Source organism: Berghia stephanieae, chromosome 1 (genome assembly GCF_034508935.2).
Source record: "Berghia stephanieae isolate SIO BIC M18660-M18661 chromosome 1, UCSD_Bste_1.3, whole genome shotgun sequence".
Taxonomy (NCBI): Eukaryota; Metazoa; Mollusca; class Gastropoda; order Nudibranchia; family Aeolidiidae; genus Berghia; species Berghia stephanieae.
This window is the reverse complement of record NC_088360.1, coordinates 54,488,609-54,508,608: the sequence shown is the minus strand read 5'-3', so window position 1 is coordinate 54,508,608 and position 20,000 is coordinate 54,488,609. Positions and strand designations below refer to the sequence as shown.

The 20,000-nt window shown below is 33.3% G+C and overlaps 1 protein-coding gene and 1 long non-coding RNA gene across 2 annotated transcripts in view; both read right to left on the bottom strand.

Annotated features, from left to right (window-relative positions):
• Window positions 1-1,054: 1,054 nt before the first annotated feature.
• The window catches only part of LOC144977802 (uncharacterized), a 24,054-nt gene continuing 5,108 nt past the window's right edge, over window positions 1,055-20,000 (bottom strand). The window contains exon 2 of the long non-coding RNA XR_013646408.1: window positions 1,055-6,692. This is a non-coding gene — a long non-coding RNA (uncharacterized LOC144977802). The remainder of the gene's footprint in view (window positions 6,693-20,000) is intronic.
• The window catches only part of LOC144977791 (beta-1,3-galactosyltransferase 1-like), an 11,112-nt gene continuing 1,406 nt past the window's right edge, over window positions 10,295-20,000 (bottom strand). Inside the window, exon 2 of the mRNA XM_078923190.1 lies at window positions 10,295-13,734. Coding sequence (XP_078779316.1) covers window positions 12,479-13,734 — 1,256 coding nt within the window. The 3' untranslated portion in view covers window positions 10,295-12,478. The remainder of the gene's footprint in view (window positions 13,735-20,000) is intronic.

Sequence of the window (20,000 nt, the reverse complement as noted above, 5' to 3'; positions counted from 1 at the left end):
TATTGGTTCAAATAGGAAACGGGTGTAGATTCCAAGATCATACTATCAAAGTACTTAGTTTTGATCACCTAAGTCTCATCCAGACACAACACATGTCCCCACTAAGAGGAATACACTCAAATGTTTACAAATCCTATATAATATGTAAATAAAACGCAATACAATGCATAACAGAGAGATTATTTACAAGGAAAAAAATATCATCTCCCAAAAATAACTATACATTTGACTGTTTCCCTTCCAGCCAGGGTATCCGGTCAGTGCCAGGACAAAACCAAGTAATCTCATCCCAAGACAAAAACAGAAAGCATGTTGAGAAGAAGATAAAGGGGTATAGAAGACAAAGTAAGTGCCTCTCTGCCCATTATGGGAGAAAGCACAAAGACAAAGGAAGACACGTTCAAAAGAAATCAAAAGTAGATCCTCGAGCAAAAGACCTCAGGAGAAAGATCTGAAACTAGATAAGAAAACGTCCACACTGACACCATTAGAGTATGGTATTCGCCATTAGGGATACATTCAGATGGTTACAAAATAAGCATTTTAGTATAGTAAAATCCAAATAACACCTAATTAATAAAGAGGAACCGTTTTACAAGAAGATATTATTTCTCACAAAAAGATGAATCCACCAGATCGTTTCCTTCTCAGCAGAAGACCTTATTTAGGATGAACGAACTGTTCTTTCCAGAAAAAGGATATAATACAAAACCGTATGAATAAGACAAAAGTAGGTAAAGGAGAGATGAATTACAAGGAAAAAGAAAATTAACAAAAGAAAAAAAAAAAGAAAGAAAGAAACCATACATTTGACTGCTACCCTCTCAGCTAAGGGTCCCCACCAGGGTCAGATTTTTAAAAAAACGAGCAATCAGAGAGAAACATGGAAAGGGAAAACAAGACACGGCATAAGTAACCTCTCCGCCCACCATGGGGGGTCAGTATACCTCACCCAAGGTTCCTCACTAATGGAAAGTTGGCTACAGGGGGAAAGAACCCTGTCCACAGCAGCCACCACAGTAATATTAAAGAAAATGTCAACAAAAACAATAAATCTTATTTTATTTTTTATTTGATCTCATATTATTCATCAATTTTACATGTCATGTAAATGATAAAAGTAATATAACAACATCGCCCATTTGAATCTCATCAGGACCACCAATAATCAATGTCAATAATAAAAAGGCTGCGTCATTGATTTACATACATTATCATAACATATGCATGAATAAAACATATCGATATGTGTTAACATGATACATAATTTATGTAAGTCAAAGTCAACAAACGGTTTTAACAAGTTTTACATAACATTCATCTAATTTGAATTTCATGTCATCGGTCGGTTGCCGTATCTGTACAATTTTTAAAAATAAAAAAATATGACTTTCCGCTACGGCATCATAAGATACCGTCGGCTTGACATTCCATGAAGGAATATAGATAATCCATCAAACAAGATGTCATACCAATAAGTATCACCCATGTTGTCTAAGTGCAAATTGGGGGTTAATAATATTGCCCAAGGAAATTTTTTTTTAAAAGTGCATGAAGCGGGGCTCGAACCCGGGACCAAGTAATCTCATTCCAAGACAAAGAGCATGTTGGAAAACAGATACAAGGGGATCCAAGACACAATAAGTACCTCCCTGCCCACTATGGGAGGTCAGGAACCCCACCAAGAGATCATATCAGCACCAGAAAAAAGGAAGAAAAGGGACACTCTAGAATAAAAGCATCCAAGAACAGTAAGACGAAGGGAAATTGGTTCAAATAGGGAACAGATATAGAATCCAATGACAAACTTTTGTTCGAGATCACTTAAAAGTCTCAACCTGACACAAGCACAGGTCCCCACTAAGAGGAACAGTACGAAGGAAAAATATGGAACAATAGAAAACATTCTAGATTTACAATTAAAAGCACTCGATGAATGGTAAGACTTAACAAAGGGGACTGTGCCAAATAGAAAACAGAAAGTGAATTCCAAGAGCAAACGATCAATGTGCTTAGTTCGTGTTGTTTCTTTTGGAGGGTTTTACGGCGCTTGCAACACATTTAGGTTATATCAGCGCCAGTAAATAGGAAGAAAATGGGATAGTAAAAAGTTCTAGAATTACAATTAAAGCACCCAAGAAAAAGTAAGACATAGGGGAACTGGGAAAAAATGGGGATCAGATGTAGATTCCAAGAGAATACCACCAATGTACTTAGTTTGAGATCACCTATAAGTCTCATCTGGACACACGCACAAAATCCAACAAAGAGGAATACACTCAAATGCTTACATTATACATTCAAAATAACAAATTTAATAATACATAACAGAGAGATGATTTACAAGAAAAAAAAGTATCATCTCCCAAAACAGTAACTGTGCATTTGACTGTTTCCCTATCAGCCAAGCACTACTAAGCAGGGCTAGGGCAAAACCAAGTAATCTCATTCCAAGACAAAGACAGAAAGCAAATTGGAAAACAGATATTGGGGGATAGAAGACCAATAGTGCCTCCCTGCCCATTATGGGAGGCCAGGAACCCCACCAAGGTGCTGAGTTCGATATCACTTAAAACTCACACCCGGACTAAAGCACGCAATCCGAGGAATACACTCAATAAACGCGTACAAAATAATAAATTTTTTAAAAAACAACAACAAAAAAGCATACAAACAAAACAAACATTACATAACGGCATATAATTCACAAGGGGAAAAATATATAATCTCCCAAAACATGAATGATGCCCTTTTGAATGTTTAACACTCCAGCTAAGCTTACAGCCCTGGACTAAGACAAAACCAACAAAGGACATAAAGAAACTCGGGAAAAAGTAGAGGAGATACAGGATGTAGAAGACAGCTAGCAAGAGTGAATTCCCCATCCATCATGGAAAGTCAAAAGATTCCACATCGACCGCTATTTCTTAGCAGGACCAATTTGTTTGTTTGTTTGTTTTTGTTTTTAAGGGTTTTACGGCGCTTGCAACACATTAAGGTCATATCAGCGCCAGTAAAAAGGAAGAGAATGGGATAGTAAAAAGTTCTAGAATTACAATAAAGCATCCAAGAAAAGGGAAGACAAAGGGAATTGGTTCAAAAAAGAAACAGGTGTAGATTCCAAAAGCACTCTATCAAAGTACTTAGTTTGAGATCACTAAAAGTCTCATCCAGACACAAGCACAGATCCCCGCTAAGAGGAACACACTCAAATGTTTTACAAATCATATATAATATAAAGAAAGCATAATACAGTGCATAACAGAGAGATGATTTACAATGAAAAAAATATCACCTCCCAAAACTAACTATACATTCGACTGTTTCCCTCTCAGCTAGGGCATCTGGCCAGGACCAAACAAAACCAAGTAATCTCATTCCAAGACAAAGACAGAAAGCATGTTGGAAAACAGATATAAGGGGATAGAAGACACAGTATGTACCCCCCTGCCAGCTATGGGAGGGCAGGACCAATTTAAAAACATTTTAAGAATGGACTCAAAAAAGTCATCTGCTATAAAGCCTGTCTGTCAATGTCAATGATGACATGGCTGAGGATTGACATTCACAACATTATGATGATTACTTGTAAATTTAGCATAACATCATGGGTTGACAGCTTAAAAAATAACAGTGGGGGTTTTTTTTGGGGGGGGGGGGGGGGGAATAATTAAAGACTCATCACGTTTATAGTCTATATTTATCATACGTAGGAACTAAAAACCATAATTTTTAGATGCTATATATGCTGATGTGTGCGAAACTTCAATGTTAAATTAGTGACAGAGGTCAGGAAAAAATTAGAACAGAAAAAATGGTGGTGGTGGTGGTGGGGAGGGCTGGAGATAAGAGTATATCCGCAATATTCACATAACACATACATATTATTGTGTGTCTTGAAAAAAATAAGACAAAGGGGACTAGTAGTACAGATAACAGTAGCAATGTAGAAAATAGCCTTATCTGTTGCCTGAGACCAGTCAAAACCCAAAAAAAAAGACACATCGCCACAACTGGATCTTTGCCGAAAATGAAGATATACATTACATATGTACTATTACTGACAACACGTATTTAATACAATACTTAACCCATACGTACAATGCATAATCTGATTCATACATAATATAATTCATATACATTGACATAAGATTTATGACCCAGAGATGGCTTTTAAAAATAAAAAAAAAGGGGGTGGGGTGGAAATCGCCCCTCATAAAAATCACAAATAAGTAAAATGCACGATAATAGAGACCATTACTCCAATGCCATGCTGTGATTCCAAAACCGGGATTTTCAACCGCCCTTTCTAAAGGTATAAAAGTACTCAGTCAATCTAGATAGCAAGTGACCCCCATAGTTTTGATCCTCGACACTACACTATATGAGAGATGTCCACTGTCAACTTGTTTAATTTTTGACAAATAAGAAAAAAAACCTTAAAAAATAAATAGAATACAGGCATAACTTGTTAATCTCAGTACAGACAGATTACAGAGTGTATAATGTTGCCTTCTGGTCAAAATTCTGCAGTTATTTATGGAACAGCAAAGTTTGTGTTATTTCTCCAGAGACGTACTTTTTTTCATTACAAAAAAATATTTGCAAACGATTTACATTATATCAATCTATGCCATATAAAACAAACACTAAAAGAATGAAGTCAAAGCTGGTTAAATTAATAGATTATCAATAACATCACAGGTGTGTCATGATTCTTTTAATTGTTTTTTTATGGTTGTTGCATTTAGTGTATACGATACTTTTAAATCTGTTAGCACCAGTAAAATGCACGATGTCAGAAGATATAGATCAAACATACAAACACACAAAATAATTTTAAAAAGGGGGGACAAGTTCAATAAAGATCATCAGTGGATACAATATGTCCTTGTCGTTAGATATAGTCTAAATCTTTTTTTTGTTTGTTTGTTTGTTGCTTTAGGTCTCTTCCAACACAATTGAGGTTATATGAGAGACCGCTGAAACAAAAAAAAAAAGCAATCTAACAAAAATAGTACAAATGGGAAATTCCACGGGTAACGGACTGACAAATCAGACCAAAAATGCTTACATTTCGTGCTCTGAAATGGAACGTATTTATTGTATGGAGCTAATATTTCCCATGGACATGTATCATGTCCGTCCTTATCATATATCAAAAGGATAAAGATGAATCTTTATCAACTTGAATTTTTTTGACATTATAATGTTGGTAACGGACTGACATCAGAAAATCCATCTTTTTCAATTTTATATGTAGATGGATCAAACTTTCTGAAGTTAAACCTTCCAGTAACAAATAAGTTCTTTTATAGTAACCACGAGATGTTGTTCTACAACCCACTAGCAATATTTAAAAGATTGTCAAAAATTTGAATCTGCAGTCTTTGAAAAAGTGTCGGTAACGGACTGACAAATGGATGGTAACGGACTGACACCTCTGAATTTTATTACTCAGAATAACGGTTACTACATAAAATCCAGAGCAAAGAACACATTATGTAATTATGAGCAACACTGAATACCCAGTGTGATTGATCAAACCAATACTCTTCCTTATATGGATGTCAAGCTACATTGGGCATGATGAGTAACTCGATGGGAGACATCTGATTACCTCAATCCCAACTTTGCTTTTGAAAAATTAAATAATGAAATAATGATTCATGGAGTTGAAATCTATTCTGTCACAGTCAAACAGGAATTTATTTCAACTATGAAATTAAATTATCAAAAAAAAAAAAAAAAAATGTAGATAAGAAAGGACTTTAAAACTGGGGAAGGTTTAACATTCTTTTGGTACTTATTTTTGAAGCTTAATTTTTATTCTGTATTTCATCTTGATTCCTCAAGCTTAGGAATTGTCAATAGGCCATGACCGTCACTGCAAACTGGTCGATAGTATTGGCAGTCAATCTCTTCCTCATCTGCACTTGACCAGAAAGCCAGTTATAAGATCTGAGAAAGATCTTCAAAAATTTCATTTGGACCATTTTATCCTTGATTGTTACAATTTTCCAATGCAGATTGTGGGATTTCTCTTAGAAGAACATTCTGAGGTTCTGGGGGAGCAAAATAATCTTAAGCCAATTTTGATTCCTGGATGTAATTCACTAACAATCGACACCTCTTTTTCAGGGTTTTTTACAGGAAACTTTTTTGAATTTTCGTCCTCTCTTTTTTCATCTCTCACAATTATGAAATCTTTTTCCCTTGGTGCTCGCCAAAAGTACTTCTTGTCCAAATAGAAATTTTCGATCAACTTATTTTATTTCATCTTGAAAGCCCATGATAAAAATATTTCAAAAACCTTTGGTTGATGTATTGGGTGCCCTTAGCAGTACAGGCATAGTTTAATTTTTTTTTTTAATTTTTGGGAGGATTGTAGACACTCAAAGTTGAATTCAGTATTTTACTTTCCTGTGCTGAAATGTGAGGCAAATGTGGATTTAGGTGTGCTTGGTTTACTTTCTTTTGGAGTTGAAGATTGATCGGCTTTTCTCTTCTTTTTTTTTCCCATTTTGCTTGAAAAATCCTGTTATTTCTTTTAAGCGTCCTTTACAATCACTTTCAAGTTTTCTTTGAGACTCCTGCTTTTGTTGCCTAACTTTTTCCTAAACAATGTAATGCCCATCAGTTTTCAGTCTTTCTTGATTATTTGAACCATGGATAGAGTAGGCATCTTGAACCTGTGAATAAAGAAATTGAGCGAAATTACATCATAAGCTATGAAAGTCAAATCGAATAAAAAGCAAATCTTGTTTTCTTAAAATAATATAGCAAAACTAAGAAAATAAAACTCATTTCTAACTTGTATCACATTACTTTGTAACAACTAAAATATTGACATTATACACAGCGAAACAGTTTGCTGACCCACTACATTTAAAGCCTCAGTGACTCAAAAGTTTTCCACATTAATTTAAATGTTTGATTTCTTTTTTTTTTTCTCCCAGGGCTTCTTGCCCCTTTAACAGACGACTACTCCTGGCTCCATTGTCATAAGGATATTATAGAACAATAAACAGTGTTTTTCCCTCAATTCAAACATAGCAAAAATCTTCAAGTGATCAAAAGATTCATAAGCTTTAAAAGATTCAACTTACCTATTGCAAAATAGCAGGCTTGATGTTGAAGACCAGTGTTTGAAATTTTATGATCCAAATGTTTATAAAATGGCTGCCTGATCAGTTGAAACACACATTGGAGTGGACATTACTCCTGAGACTTAAAAAACAACTTTTATTTATTGTTTTTGAATTAAAATAGAATTAGTCAGTCTGTTACTGTCAGTCCGTTACCCTTAAAAATGTCAGTCCGTTACCCAACAAAAGTACCTTAAATGATAAATTTCTTGAAAAATTATCTTACAGTGCTAAAGCCATTCAAGTAAGAACAGAAAATCTGAAATAGTGAGTCTGTACAACAATCACATCTTTCGTAGATGAAAAAATACTATGTTTTAATGGTAACGGACTGACATACAATTTCCCAAGGTCATTAAAATGACAGATGAGGACAACATTTCATTAAAATCGTAAATTTAAATGTTTATATAGGTTCCTGATACTTATAATTGTTTTAATATCGATAAACAACAGCAAAGGTGGCTATAATTTTGTAGAAGTTGCAAGATTTATAATATTGAGAAAATATTCTTGTCGTTCTTCAAATAGGGGATACCCTTACATAAAGCTATAATAAGCATCCTGTACCACAAATATGCACAAAATATCCTTATATTCATAATCCTGAATGATTTTCCAACAAATTGGTACCAAATTTTAATATGTTATTAAGAATTTGTAAAACACCCCTTCGGTTGACATTTTCGTGGAATTTCCCAAATGTAAATCAAAATCATAACCTAAAGATATCATAAGCTAAATTATAAATAACCAAGAACAAACAGGCAGAAGATTTACAGAAAAAAAAATATCCCCTGTCAAGAATACAATCACAAACCAAAGAAGCAGGATAGGCTAGTAAAGAGAAGAAGAAACGACATCACTATCGGATCGTACACCCATGCGAACATCATAGGTATACGATTCAAGGGTGATGCTCCCATCCAACCACCCGCAGTCTAAATCTCACTGTGACAATCCCACATGATCTCCACCATTAGGGATACTCTCATATGGTAACATAAGAAACATTATCAAAGAATTAACATTAAAAATGAATATATTATCATGGAGAGAATTTCTGATAAAAAAGTCAAACCATGACCGTTTCCACAAAATACTAAACAAGGTGAAGGAGAAGTCAAATGGTCTCAATCTATATCAGCCGTGTGGAGAGGGCAAATGAAATAGGGGGAATAGAGAAAAGGCAGCAAGGCGGTGGACAAACATCCCCCCCCCACAATATTACATCCACCACGGGGATGTGTAATTATTATGTCAAGCACAGATTCGAGTATCATGGAAAATATAAATACCAACACAAACTTATTACTCCTGTGTGTTAGATATTGTTGCTTATTTAATTACAATTTATATTTTTTAAATCTCATGAATGACCCTGAATAAAAATATAACTTAGTCTTAAGGGCATAATAACATATTATAAACACAAACTCATCAGCCTCCCATTTTAACTTTACTTGGAGTCCCTGTCCTCTTTGTAACCATTTCAGTCAGCATACAGGAAAGTAGTAAAGAGAAGAGACGATACATCTTGTAATTGTGTACATAACAAATCAGTGGTAATCAGTCAATAAATGATTAAAACAGACAACCCTATCGTGTTAATTTGACCAGTTTACGCATACTCTGCTTAGTTTTTAACAGTTTTTTTGTTTGTTTTTGATTTCATTTTAAAGGGATGAAAATCAAAAACAAATCAGATTTTCCACGAGGAACACAAGAAGAAGAAGTCATAAAGAATCAGGTTATTTAAAAGGGTAGCAGAATCAATACATAGCTAGAAGACTCGATTTATCCACACCCTTTCTCTCCTGGCGGTTATAATAGACAAGCACACCATATATATTCCATCGCCTTGAAAAAAAAAAAAAAAGGAATCATCTAGATGGACATACTACATGTTCAAAAATACCCACGTATTTACATAAAACTTAAATACACATGACAAGGAGATCAAAATAAACATGAATTGGAAGATCAAATCACTTAATATAAAGTGTGCTAACAAAAAACAATGCGGATAATATTATTTTTAAAACGGAGGATAGTTTCTTTTTAAAAAATGTAATCATGAACTGCAAAATGATTCGAAGCATCTGCTAGAAAATGAGTTAACAAAGCCAATTTTAGAAATACTAATAATAATAATAATAATAATAATAATAATAATAATAATAATAATAATAATAATAATAATAATAATAATAATAATAACAAATAACAATAACAATAAAAATAATAACAACTATGACTTTGATTTTAAAACTTGCCATCCAAGCATTAATAGCAAAATATGAACTAAAAACATGTGAACACAATTTAAACCATTTCTCTACATCATCAGAGCTGCCAACCCCAACTGAAGAAAGGTGTAATTGTTCAAAACAAAGGAATTATCAATATATCATCACAATCATCATCAATCACTATTGAAAGATTCCTCTCCACAATAAATTTGGTAACTGCTATTTCTGCCCCTATAAAGCTTCTGGTTTAGGCCTCAGAAAGCAAGATATGCTGAAAGTAGATGAAAATGCAGCTTTCCTTCCTTTTCAATGAGACCAGATTCCGCACCAAGAAAAAATTGCTTAAGTCACCCACACAACCTTGATGATGACAAAAAGGTGTAATGTGGAACAAAAAAAAGCATAAAAATGTAATTTGATTAAAAAAGCGTAAAAATACGCCATTTTGGCGTACAGTTGGCAGCTATGCATCATAATGTCATTTATATAGATATACTGAGTCCATAACCATTCAATGTGAGATATGGAATGTTAATATTTATGAAATGATAAAATGACATGATATCAGTTATTCAACAAAGAGTTTAACCTTTTACACATGGCACTGCATTTGCGCATTGTGAATGTTTATAAAATGGATATGAGAAAAACAGCTTTTACTTCTAAAATGTAAAAACAAACACAGAAGAAAAAGGTAGCTAACCACTTCAAACCTTGGTTCACAATGTCAATGAAGACATATGAGTACCAGAATCAAAAAGTTCTTCAAATTATTACATTTTGTCAAGAAGGAGAAAAGGAAAACAATAGGTATTATATATATATATATATATATATATATATATATATATATATATATATATATATATATATATATATATATTTATAGTTGTCTTTTTGTAAGTCTAACGAAGCTCTCGGTTATTTGAGCACAGAGAAAAAGGAAGATATAACAACATTGAAGGATTACAAATAAAAGCACACATGAAAAATTAATTATTCTTCGATAACCGAAATGGATCAATCAATAGCAATCAAATTTTTTTTCCTTCTATTTGTCATGGAATTAGTGATCTTTAGCATACACTTAAATAGTTGCTTTCATTGGTTTTAACTTTAACACATTTGCAACAACTAAAATTCATTTTGGCCTAGTTTAGAACATTTTTTTGAAGATTGCTGATCTGTAAAAAGCACCTCAGAAAAGGTAGAAAAAAGGAATATAGCCTAAAGGTAAAAGGTAGTAGAGATAGTAGCCAAGAGCAAACTATCATTGTAAGGCCATGTTATTTTATATAAGTCCTACCCATACAAAACAGTATCTCTGCAAGAGAGTTGTACAAAGAGAACCCAGGTAGAATCCAGTATCCCTGTAAGGCCATGTTATATTATATTAGTCCTACCCATACAAAACAGTATCTCTGCAAGAGAGTTACACAAAGAAAACCCAGGTAGATCCCCCCCCCCCCCTCTCCCCTCAAATAGAGACATACACAAAGGTGAATATCAATCCACTCGCCCACTTTATCAAACGAACAAAAAAAAAACCCCAAAAAAACAGACAAATAACTTGATGATATAATTATACAATTTCAAGTGGGATTCATACTTTTTTAACTTATAAATAAAACTCTGGTAACTTAATTAAAACCATACAAAACAAATAACATGCCTTGTAAATTGTACATTCATTAAGAGAATTTGGCTCAATTTTACATTTCAGAATACAGCAAAACAGCCAAATCTCTTCTGTTACCCAAACCAAAATAAATAAATAAACAAATAACAATACTAATAACTAATAATAACATAAATAATAAAATAAATCATAATAAATTATAAAAACAATAACAATAAAAATGATATACAGAAATGATAACTGGAAAAACCCCTTAAGTAAAGTTATGATTATAATCATCATTAAAGTAATCTGTTTCAGAATCATGATCTTTCGACAAAAGTCAGTTATAAAGGTATGATTGCAACATCATAACAGCATGATTTTAAAAAAGTGAAATGTAATTAATGACTACTTTTGATTATCGTTGCAATCTCTAAATTGGTTTTTGAGATATATCATTCAGCACCTTCATCAATGTATTTATGAGTAATTGTAAAAATTATAATCATAAAATGTATCTTCAACCAAACAATAAAAAGAAAAAAGAAAAAGGCAACATGACAGAGAGTGCAATTTCATCATTTGTAACAAGTAAACAATTGCCTATCGGACCAAAACAATGTTACTAAGATAAACTGAAAACTGGATATTATCTCCAACCAAGACATAATATCACATAGCTGGGAATTACAGTTAGACAACAGTACATAATTTAGTAAATCTATTGGAAATTTCATGAATGTAAATCCATGAATCACAAGGTAATTTAAACACATTCACACATTCATTCCAGACATAGTAGAACAGAATGCAAGTAGACAGATCAAAAATAAAAATTTGCTGAAAAGTAATAAAAAAATATGCAATCCCTCCTGACAGAATCTTTCTGATTGTTATTTATAACTTGAATAAATCAAGGAAGAATATTTAGAATTTTCAACTATGTCAAACTACTGGCATCTACTTAGACATCTACTTACATCATTGTTCGTTGTTGAAACATAAATCCAGTGTTTTTCACACTGAAACATTATTAAAACACAAAAGCAAATTTATACCTACAAGTTATCTACACGGTTCATTTTTGTTCTCAAAAAGTTCCAAGTAAAATTTTTCTACACAGCTCGATGGAAGCATGTTGAGAGTGTGCAGTGTCATGAAAAACTTTGCTTGCTGCATGTACACTGCTTGACCTAACCATTTCAAATGAGATTCAATCCAGTCTATTGTCATAAACTTTAAAACAAAGAGAGCTATATATAAAAAACACATTATAACAAAATGGAGACAATCTGGAATGATAAAAAGGATAATCCATCACAGAGCAGCTACAACTCATCTGCCCACTGAAAAATGCACAAAATCATGAAAAAAAAACCCCCAAAAAACGAAACACAAACAACCCCTCAAAATACTTTGTAATAAAAAAAACCCTAGTTGTGTACCTAAAAACTTTTTCAGCTCCACGTTGTTATTTTGTTTTGGTGCTGACATTCGTCTCTTGCTCTCACAGTTTTGTAAAAAAGTTCCATTTGCATGTCTGGTGGTACATCATGAATGACAAATAAATACATAAAATTACAAACACTCAAACCATACGGGCTGAGAACAAAACGACTACTTCTAGTGGGTTCAATGCCCATGTGATGAATCACTATTCCGATGTAAGCATCTTCATTAATTATTGGTTTAATAAATGCACTTTCACTAATAATCTTCTGTGCTACATCTTTTGACACTATATATCCCATTCCACTCGCATACGGGTAATAATATTTTTCACTAAAATCTTCATAAGGAACATACCACTTCTGTGTCTTATCTCTTATAACTCTTAACTTTCTTTTATCATCATTAATGCTGCCAGCATAAAGATTGTGTGTGACCTCGTTATTGTGTAGGAGGAAGTCATAGAGTAAATGAGTATTGATATAACAGTCTTCATCAGTTTTGATAATAAATGAACTGGGACAATAATGCACACTCCAATTAAATCCATGAATTGTTTTTAGAGTCAAATTTTCATAAGAATCAAAATAATTTCCTATCAACATATCATTGTGATCCTCTTTTTCCTCTCTAAGCTCAGCATTTAACTGATCATCATTTGACAATCCAACAAGAAATATACAATGCCATTTTTGATTATCCTCACCAAAGTTTTTCGGGTTACACCAAGTGTCTCGTATTGCCTCACGTTGAGATTTACTTTTAGGGGTGGATGTGATTAGAACACGAAATACAGCTTGCCACATACACTGCGGCAACTTAACATCATCATTGTAGAACCTACTTGAATTCCATACAGCTTTTCTGTGCAATATTTTATGATTTTCATCCAATGACATATTCAAAAACTCTCCAGTAAACCCATGTAATGGCATCCTGAGACGCCCTGTAAGCTTCACCTTTCTATGCCTGCCCTGGCCTCTGATGGAAGACTGTTGTAGGAATGTGTTGTCCACATACACAAGGATTACTGTATAAACAATCATAAACGTCAACAACAACACAAGAAGTGTCCATATGCTAATTCTTACAATAACCCGAGTTGATGGCTGAGAATATCCTGGTGGCCTTCGAGCATTGAATACATTTAGACTGACAAATACTCGAGGTGGGGGTGCTCTAGGACGAAGACCAAATATCTCAAGCAGTTTCTTGTATTTACTCATTTTATTTCGTTGCAAGCCTGTCATGCGAGTCCAGGAAGCTAGGGAAGTAAAAAAAATATATTAATAAACAAAAACCAAAAAAACAACAATAAAAAAAAACAAAGCAAATATAGATGTGTACCTCTGACCCTGCAAATAACAATAACTTAACCACTACCATATCATCCATTGTGCTTAGAAAATTGCTGCCAAGCTATACCTCTAATCACCTTGCGAGATGAGAAAAATGTAATTAGCAGCTGTAAACAACAAGCATAAATTTTGTGGATCAATGACTTTTTATCAGGGCTGATATCATAATGCTGTATCATACCCAGCGTTTCAAGTAACTGTAACCCAAAAACTGCACACTTACCGATGTGATTTTGCAGAATATGTTTATAATGTGTCCAACATTCAACATGGGGTTTTGCAATAAGTTCATTTTTGTATGACGTTCTAAAGCCTGGGAAAACTGATAAACATAAATTCCAACTGGATATTTTACATAACTCTATATTTTTATCATTTGTTGGTTTTAAAGGGATCTGAATTGATCGTTCAGTCATGAAAATGACTAACATGATAGCATTTCAAACAAAGTTTAGTCACACTTAAAAATTGTGTGTATGCAACCTGAGAGCAGACAACAATTGGTTTGTAAAATACTTATCCACCCTATAACTATAATAATTCAGATAAAAAAATGAAAGTGTGAAATCTAGATCAAAAAGCCGAATTTTGCAATTTTCCTTTATTTTCAAGTATCATTCCTATGCTCTACATCCCAAGAAATATTACCAAGTTACTTTTATATAATAGCACATTGTTAGGACGCTTGTTGGTGTTGTGTTAAAGATTAACCTTTATTTGGTTTTTCTTCTGCTCCTCATCATCATCATTAATAATGTATTGTTATTATTATAATTATTATTATTATTGTTATCATTATTGTTATTATTGTTATTATTATTATTGTTGTTATTATTATTATTATTATTATTATTATTATTATTATTATTATTATTATTATTATTATTATTATTATTATTATTATTATTATTGTTGTTGTTATTATTATTATTATTGTTATTATTATTATTATTATTATTGTTGTTATTATTAATATTATTGTTATTATTATTATTATTGTTATTATTATTGTTATTATTATTATTATTATTGTTATTATTATTATTGTTATTATTATTATTGTTGTTATTATATTTGGGGGTAAATTAAGAATATTGCAAACAGGCATTCATCTGAAATAAAAATAGATATTGAGACGAATCTATTAAGCCACCAACAATCAAAATCGGATAGGTATAATAAGGTGTGTAAGTGTGCGCAAATGAATTTGGCAATAGGTGGCCTAATGTCCAAGTGAGGGGACGCTTTTTTTTCTCTTCCATTTACAATATATGAAGGTTTTGTTCAAGAGCAATGGACTTTTTTAAAAATCCCAGGCCAACTAAAATAATGATCCTCTTAATTAGCATAATTTATACATTTAATTTCAACGTGTTAGATGCTAGTTGTTGTTGCAACAGAATGATTTCAAGAGCAATGTTTTCTTTCACTCTTCATCCTATTCCTACATAACAATCAATTTGACTATTTATATACCTATAATTCCAATACTGATGTCAAGGAAAGCACTTACGTCATCCTAGAGATACAACAATTGCTATCAAGTGATTAAAACAAATTAATGCAAATAATATAAGACGTATGAAGGGACGAATTAGTCTAACAAAAAAGTGATGTAATTTTAAAATTATACCTACCACTGTATGGTGGAAATTAACCTAGATTGAGATGAATCTCTTGAGCCATGAGCTGCCAAATTATGGCAAATCCAAAGGCCAAAGGTTAATCACTGATGATTACGCCCGATCAAATAACCAGTTAAATCAACGGGAAATGAAATTACCCTCAATGTAAGAATGGTTTGAAAGGTATTTGTATCTAAATCTTTAATAAATTTATATTTTTAAAATAAGTTTTATCATTTTAGATGTGCCAGCAATTCTGTGCTCGGTAATAATAAAAAATGTTAAACATTGGCCGTGCGCAACAATGTTGATATGTTCTAGCAGTTCTCTATTTATTTGAGTTTGAACTATTCACTAACACGAACTACACTGACACCATCTAGAGAGAAGGGCCAGTGGAACCAGCATTTGGCACCTTTAAACTGTCCACAATGGATTGAATTAGAAAATAACTCAACTCCTACCCTTCAAATATGGCGTGCATTTTAGGTGTCACTCTGTTAGAGCGATATCTAGTGTTACCTAGGTTTCTAGGTATCGATTATAAAATTTTGCACTGATCGCATTGACTTTGTTTACTGTTGTGACACAGTGAAAAATGTTAAAACACGGTAAAAGTGTACTGATGAAAATGATAATGACATATCAATGAAAGAAAAATGAAGAAAATCAAAGAAAAATAGTAAGAAGAAGAACAATGATAAATAAACAAATCAAGAAATAAAGTTTAAAACTAAAAAAAAAATAAAATAAAGGAAATTTTAGATAAAAATACCAAAAACCAGCAAGGAAACATAAGATAAATAGAAGTAAAAGATAGGAATTAATATCAATATTGAAAAAAAAAAATCCCCTTTGGGATTTGAACCCAGAACTTTCCAATCAAGAGTCAAACAGCTTAACTTTAACCATTACGCTACAGATCCACCCAACTTATGGAGATAGCTATCATTACCATGTCTATTTAGAAGAAATATTTTTAACGGTATATAGGGGGAGGCCTTCTGAAAGCTCCTACATCCCCAGTATTCTCTCCCCCCTCCCAAACCCCCTACTAGAACATTATAAAAAAGTTTTCCCCTTCCCAAACCCCCTACTAGAACATTATTTAATAGGGAGCGTCATTCGACACCCAAGTTTCAGGTGTATTTTGTCAAAGGATAATTCGACACCCGAATTTGGGGTGTGGATTGTCAACAAAGAATTCTGCATCTCAAGCAGGCCAGAAATTTTTTTTCGTAAAATATATTGTTGTTGTTTTCTTGGAGGTGGGGGGGGGGGTGACAAAAATACTACAATTGTTCGTCTTTGCAAATACACAAACCATCAACTGCATGACCATCTCTCTCTCTCTCTCTCTCTCTCTTTTTTTTTTCTCTCTCACTCTTGCTTTCTTTCTATCACAAACACACACACATACACACGCTCTCTCGCGGACCAACACACAAAACTACGTTTATAGTCTGGTTAATACAGTTTAGTGAGAACGTGGATGGCAAAAAACAAGTACGATCACCCGCTGTTGCGCTGTGTCGCCTTGAGCAAGTCATCTCGCTCTAGCTCAATTTGCGGCGCTGCATTGCGGGTGACGCCTGGGTTATTCTAGTCTTCCCTTGAAATAGACCCTTGTGACAAATTTCCCCTATGGGATGAATCAAGATAATAAAGTAGAACAAATAGAGAATACCCTGAATTCCTAGTAACATTTTTTGTTGTTGTTGAGAGGTATCTAAGCATGCGGGAGACCCTTTGGGAGTATTATGTACGGTGTTGGAATTCTTTTTATTCTTCGCAAACACCACATTTTCTCTTTCAGTCATACAACATCATTGGCATTGTTTTGTTACGTTGTAAATTTCATTAAGCTTGCATTGCTTGTGTAATTTATGATTTGATTTCTTCCGATCTTCCGTCCATCAAGAATCCAATTTAAAAACGTCCACAGATAGACGCTTTCCCCTATTATGTATTATTCACACGACACCGGTTGCATTGACTCTTTTTCTTATTAACCATGCAGTCTTGCTGATTTCTTGTTGTCGATAGGCCGCTTTCGCGTCTTGTTTATGTCTTCGTCGAAATTTTAAATACAAAAGGACAATGAGTTTCATCCTCTAATTCCTTGATCCTTTCAAGCAACTCATCGCTTGATGAGAATTTTGCCCCCTAAAAGATTGAAGTCGACCGTCTATCCATATTTTTACAAGCAAGAAATCAAGAAATGACCGATGGTGACTGTGGACTGCGACTGACAAGGAAGGCGATTGATTTGATTTCCCCGGTTTTGTACTGTTACACGTACTGCGCATGCGTGATTCGGGTGTCGAATTATCTGGTGACAAAATACACCCGAGTTTCGGGCGTCGAACACTGCGTGGCATTTCCCCCTCTGAGCGGTATTTCAGTGTTAGGTCAACCTGACCCCATTAGTGGGGTCAACCCATGGGTGGAACAGGTAGCGGTCAGTAGGAATCTGTGATGCCGCTGATGGTAATTAATTGTTGCAATATTTCATGGTATTGCTCAGCTGCTAACACAAATATGAAAATTGTTCCCTCACCACAAGCAAAGCAAAGGTTTCTTTCATCATATGCCATGGTTTATAATAATGTATCCTCTTAAGGCTGCTCATAAGAGAGGTGTCAATTTAGTGGTTTTTGAGCTATCAATGAAATTAATTTGTTGTAATTTGCATATCAATATTTTAATTCCCAGCGGCAGAAAATGATTGAAACAAGCCTCAATATAAAGTAAAAATGATGATCTTGACACATGCCAAGTTTTGTTGTCCGGGCAGTAAAACCTTAAAAGATATGAATTTTTTAGTGTAAATTTCTTATTTGGCATGACTTGGTGAGATCCTTATTTTCTCTCCCATAGTATTCCATGCCATGAATTATGTCCAAATATCAGTTTAGGAATAAAATATAAACCATTAGACGAAAATAATATTAATATTATTTTTTAAGCATTTAACTGATTTAAATATTATGAGTTTTGGGCACATTTGAAAGCCAACTTTTTAATGGCTTGATAACTTTTTTTCTATACTTAAATCCCTTACGATTCAAGTCAAAATTATATTTTTTTATGACTGTTAGGCATTATAGTTTGAAGATGTATAGGTACTGCTTTTGTGTGGTTGTCTCAGGAAATGCCGACTTTATAGTGTCATATAGGTGTCAATGTTTAGGGTATTCTTGCATGTTGTAATATAATGTAAGTTCAAGTTCTCCTTTTGTGCACAAGTGAATGTGTTAACTTTTTATAGACTGAAGCGTCCAGATATATATGGCAGTGATTTTCCAAAAATTAAATGATCTTGCTGTGGTATGCCTGTGGCATTGTACTGATTTGACTCTGGTTGTTATTCAATTGTTTTATCTCTAAATTTGACTGACTGGAGTTCAATGGTATATCAGATGACTTTATAAGACAATGACTAAATGTGTTTTCTTGGAGGAAAGGAGATGATTCTATATAACCTGTATGTTCGTTTTGAATGGAGTTGGTCAATAAGGAGAAAAAGGTTACTACTTGGAATAAACTATATGCCCTCATAATTTTGAATCCTCTTTTGTCTACATACTATGTCCGTCTGTTTGAGCAAATCATTTAATTTAACAGTACCAGTGCTTAGTGTTAGTTGTAATTGATGATTGATACTGCAATATTTGTAGTATGTCCAGTAACCTTGTTGGGTGATTGATTTTTTTCTTGTAAAGAAGTCATACTTTATAGGCAGATTGATAGTAAATTGAGATATTGAAATCATACACAATATTAGTTTTTAGTCTTTACTGGTCAATAAAATATTATCTTTATGAGTTATTTTACCACATAAAGACATAAATCATATCAGTTTACTGTTATGATCAACACAACTGTTTGAGAGGAACGGAATTGGTAAAAAACAATACACAGAACTTACAAAACCATGAATAAATCAAGAAAATCAACTGCCAATATGATAATATTGCACAGGAACATAGATGCATATATGTACTTTTGATATTTATCAAAATTCTTGAGATACTGCCGCTGAGTTTTGAATAACAAATTTTTTATTTAAGTGCACCATAATTTACAAGCCCTTAAAATTAGATCAACAATTTGTGATATTCAAAGAAAACTATTAACCACAAGAATGTCAAATCTTCACTGATGTTTAGAAAGACAACTGATTTTTCAAATCAAAATAATAAAGTGAAAGAGTCTGTTATTGTTTTCCCGCTATACAGACATATTATAAGACCATAAATATCCATAATTGCCCCCATTGGACACGGCACTGCCTGATACCAGTTGAACTCCAATGACCTCATGCAGGTAGCGAGCAGGGAGGGTTATTGGTCCCTTGGGAGTTCCAACTGAAATAGCGCTGATTCCACGCAGTGCGAAAAACACTCCATATTTAATATACTGGGGATGTAGGAGCTTTCGGAAGGCCTCGTGAATCAGGCCACCACACCACTTGTTTTGTTATCTAAAAAGTATTGTAAATTGAAACCAAAAAAAAAGTTTAAAGGTGTTTTCCTTTTTATAAG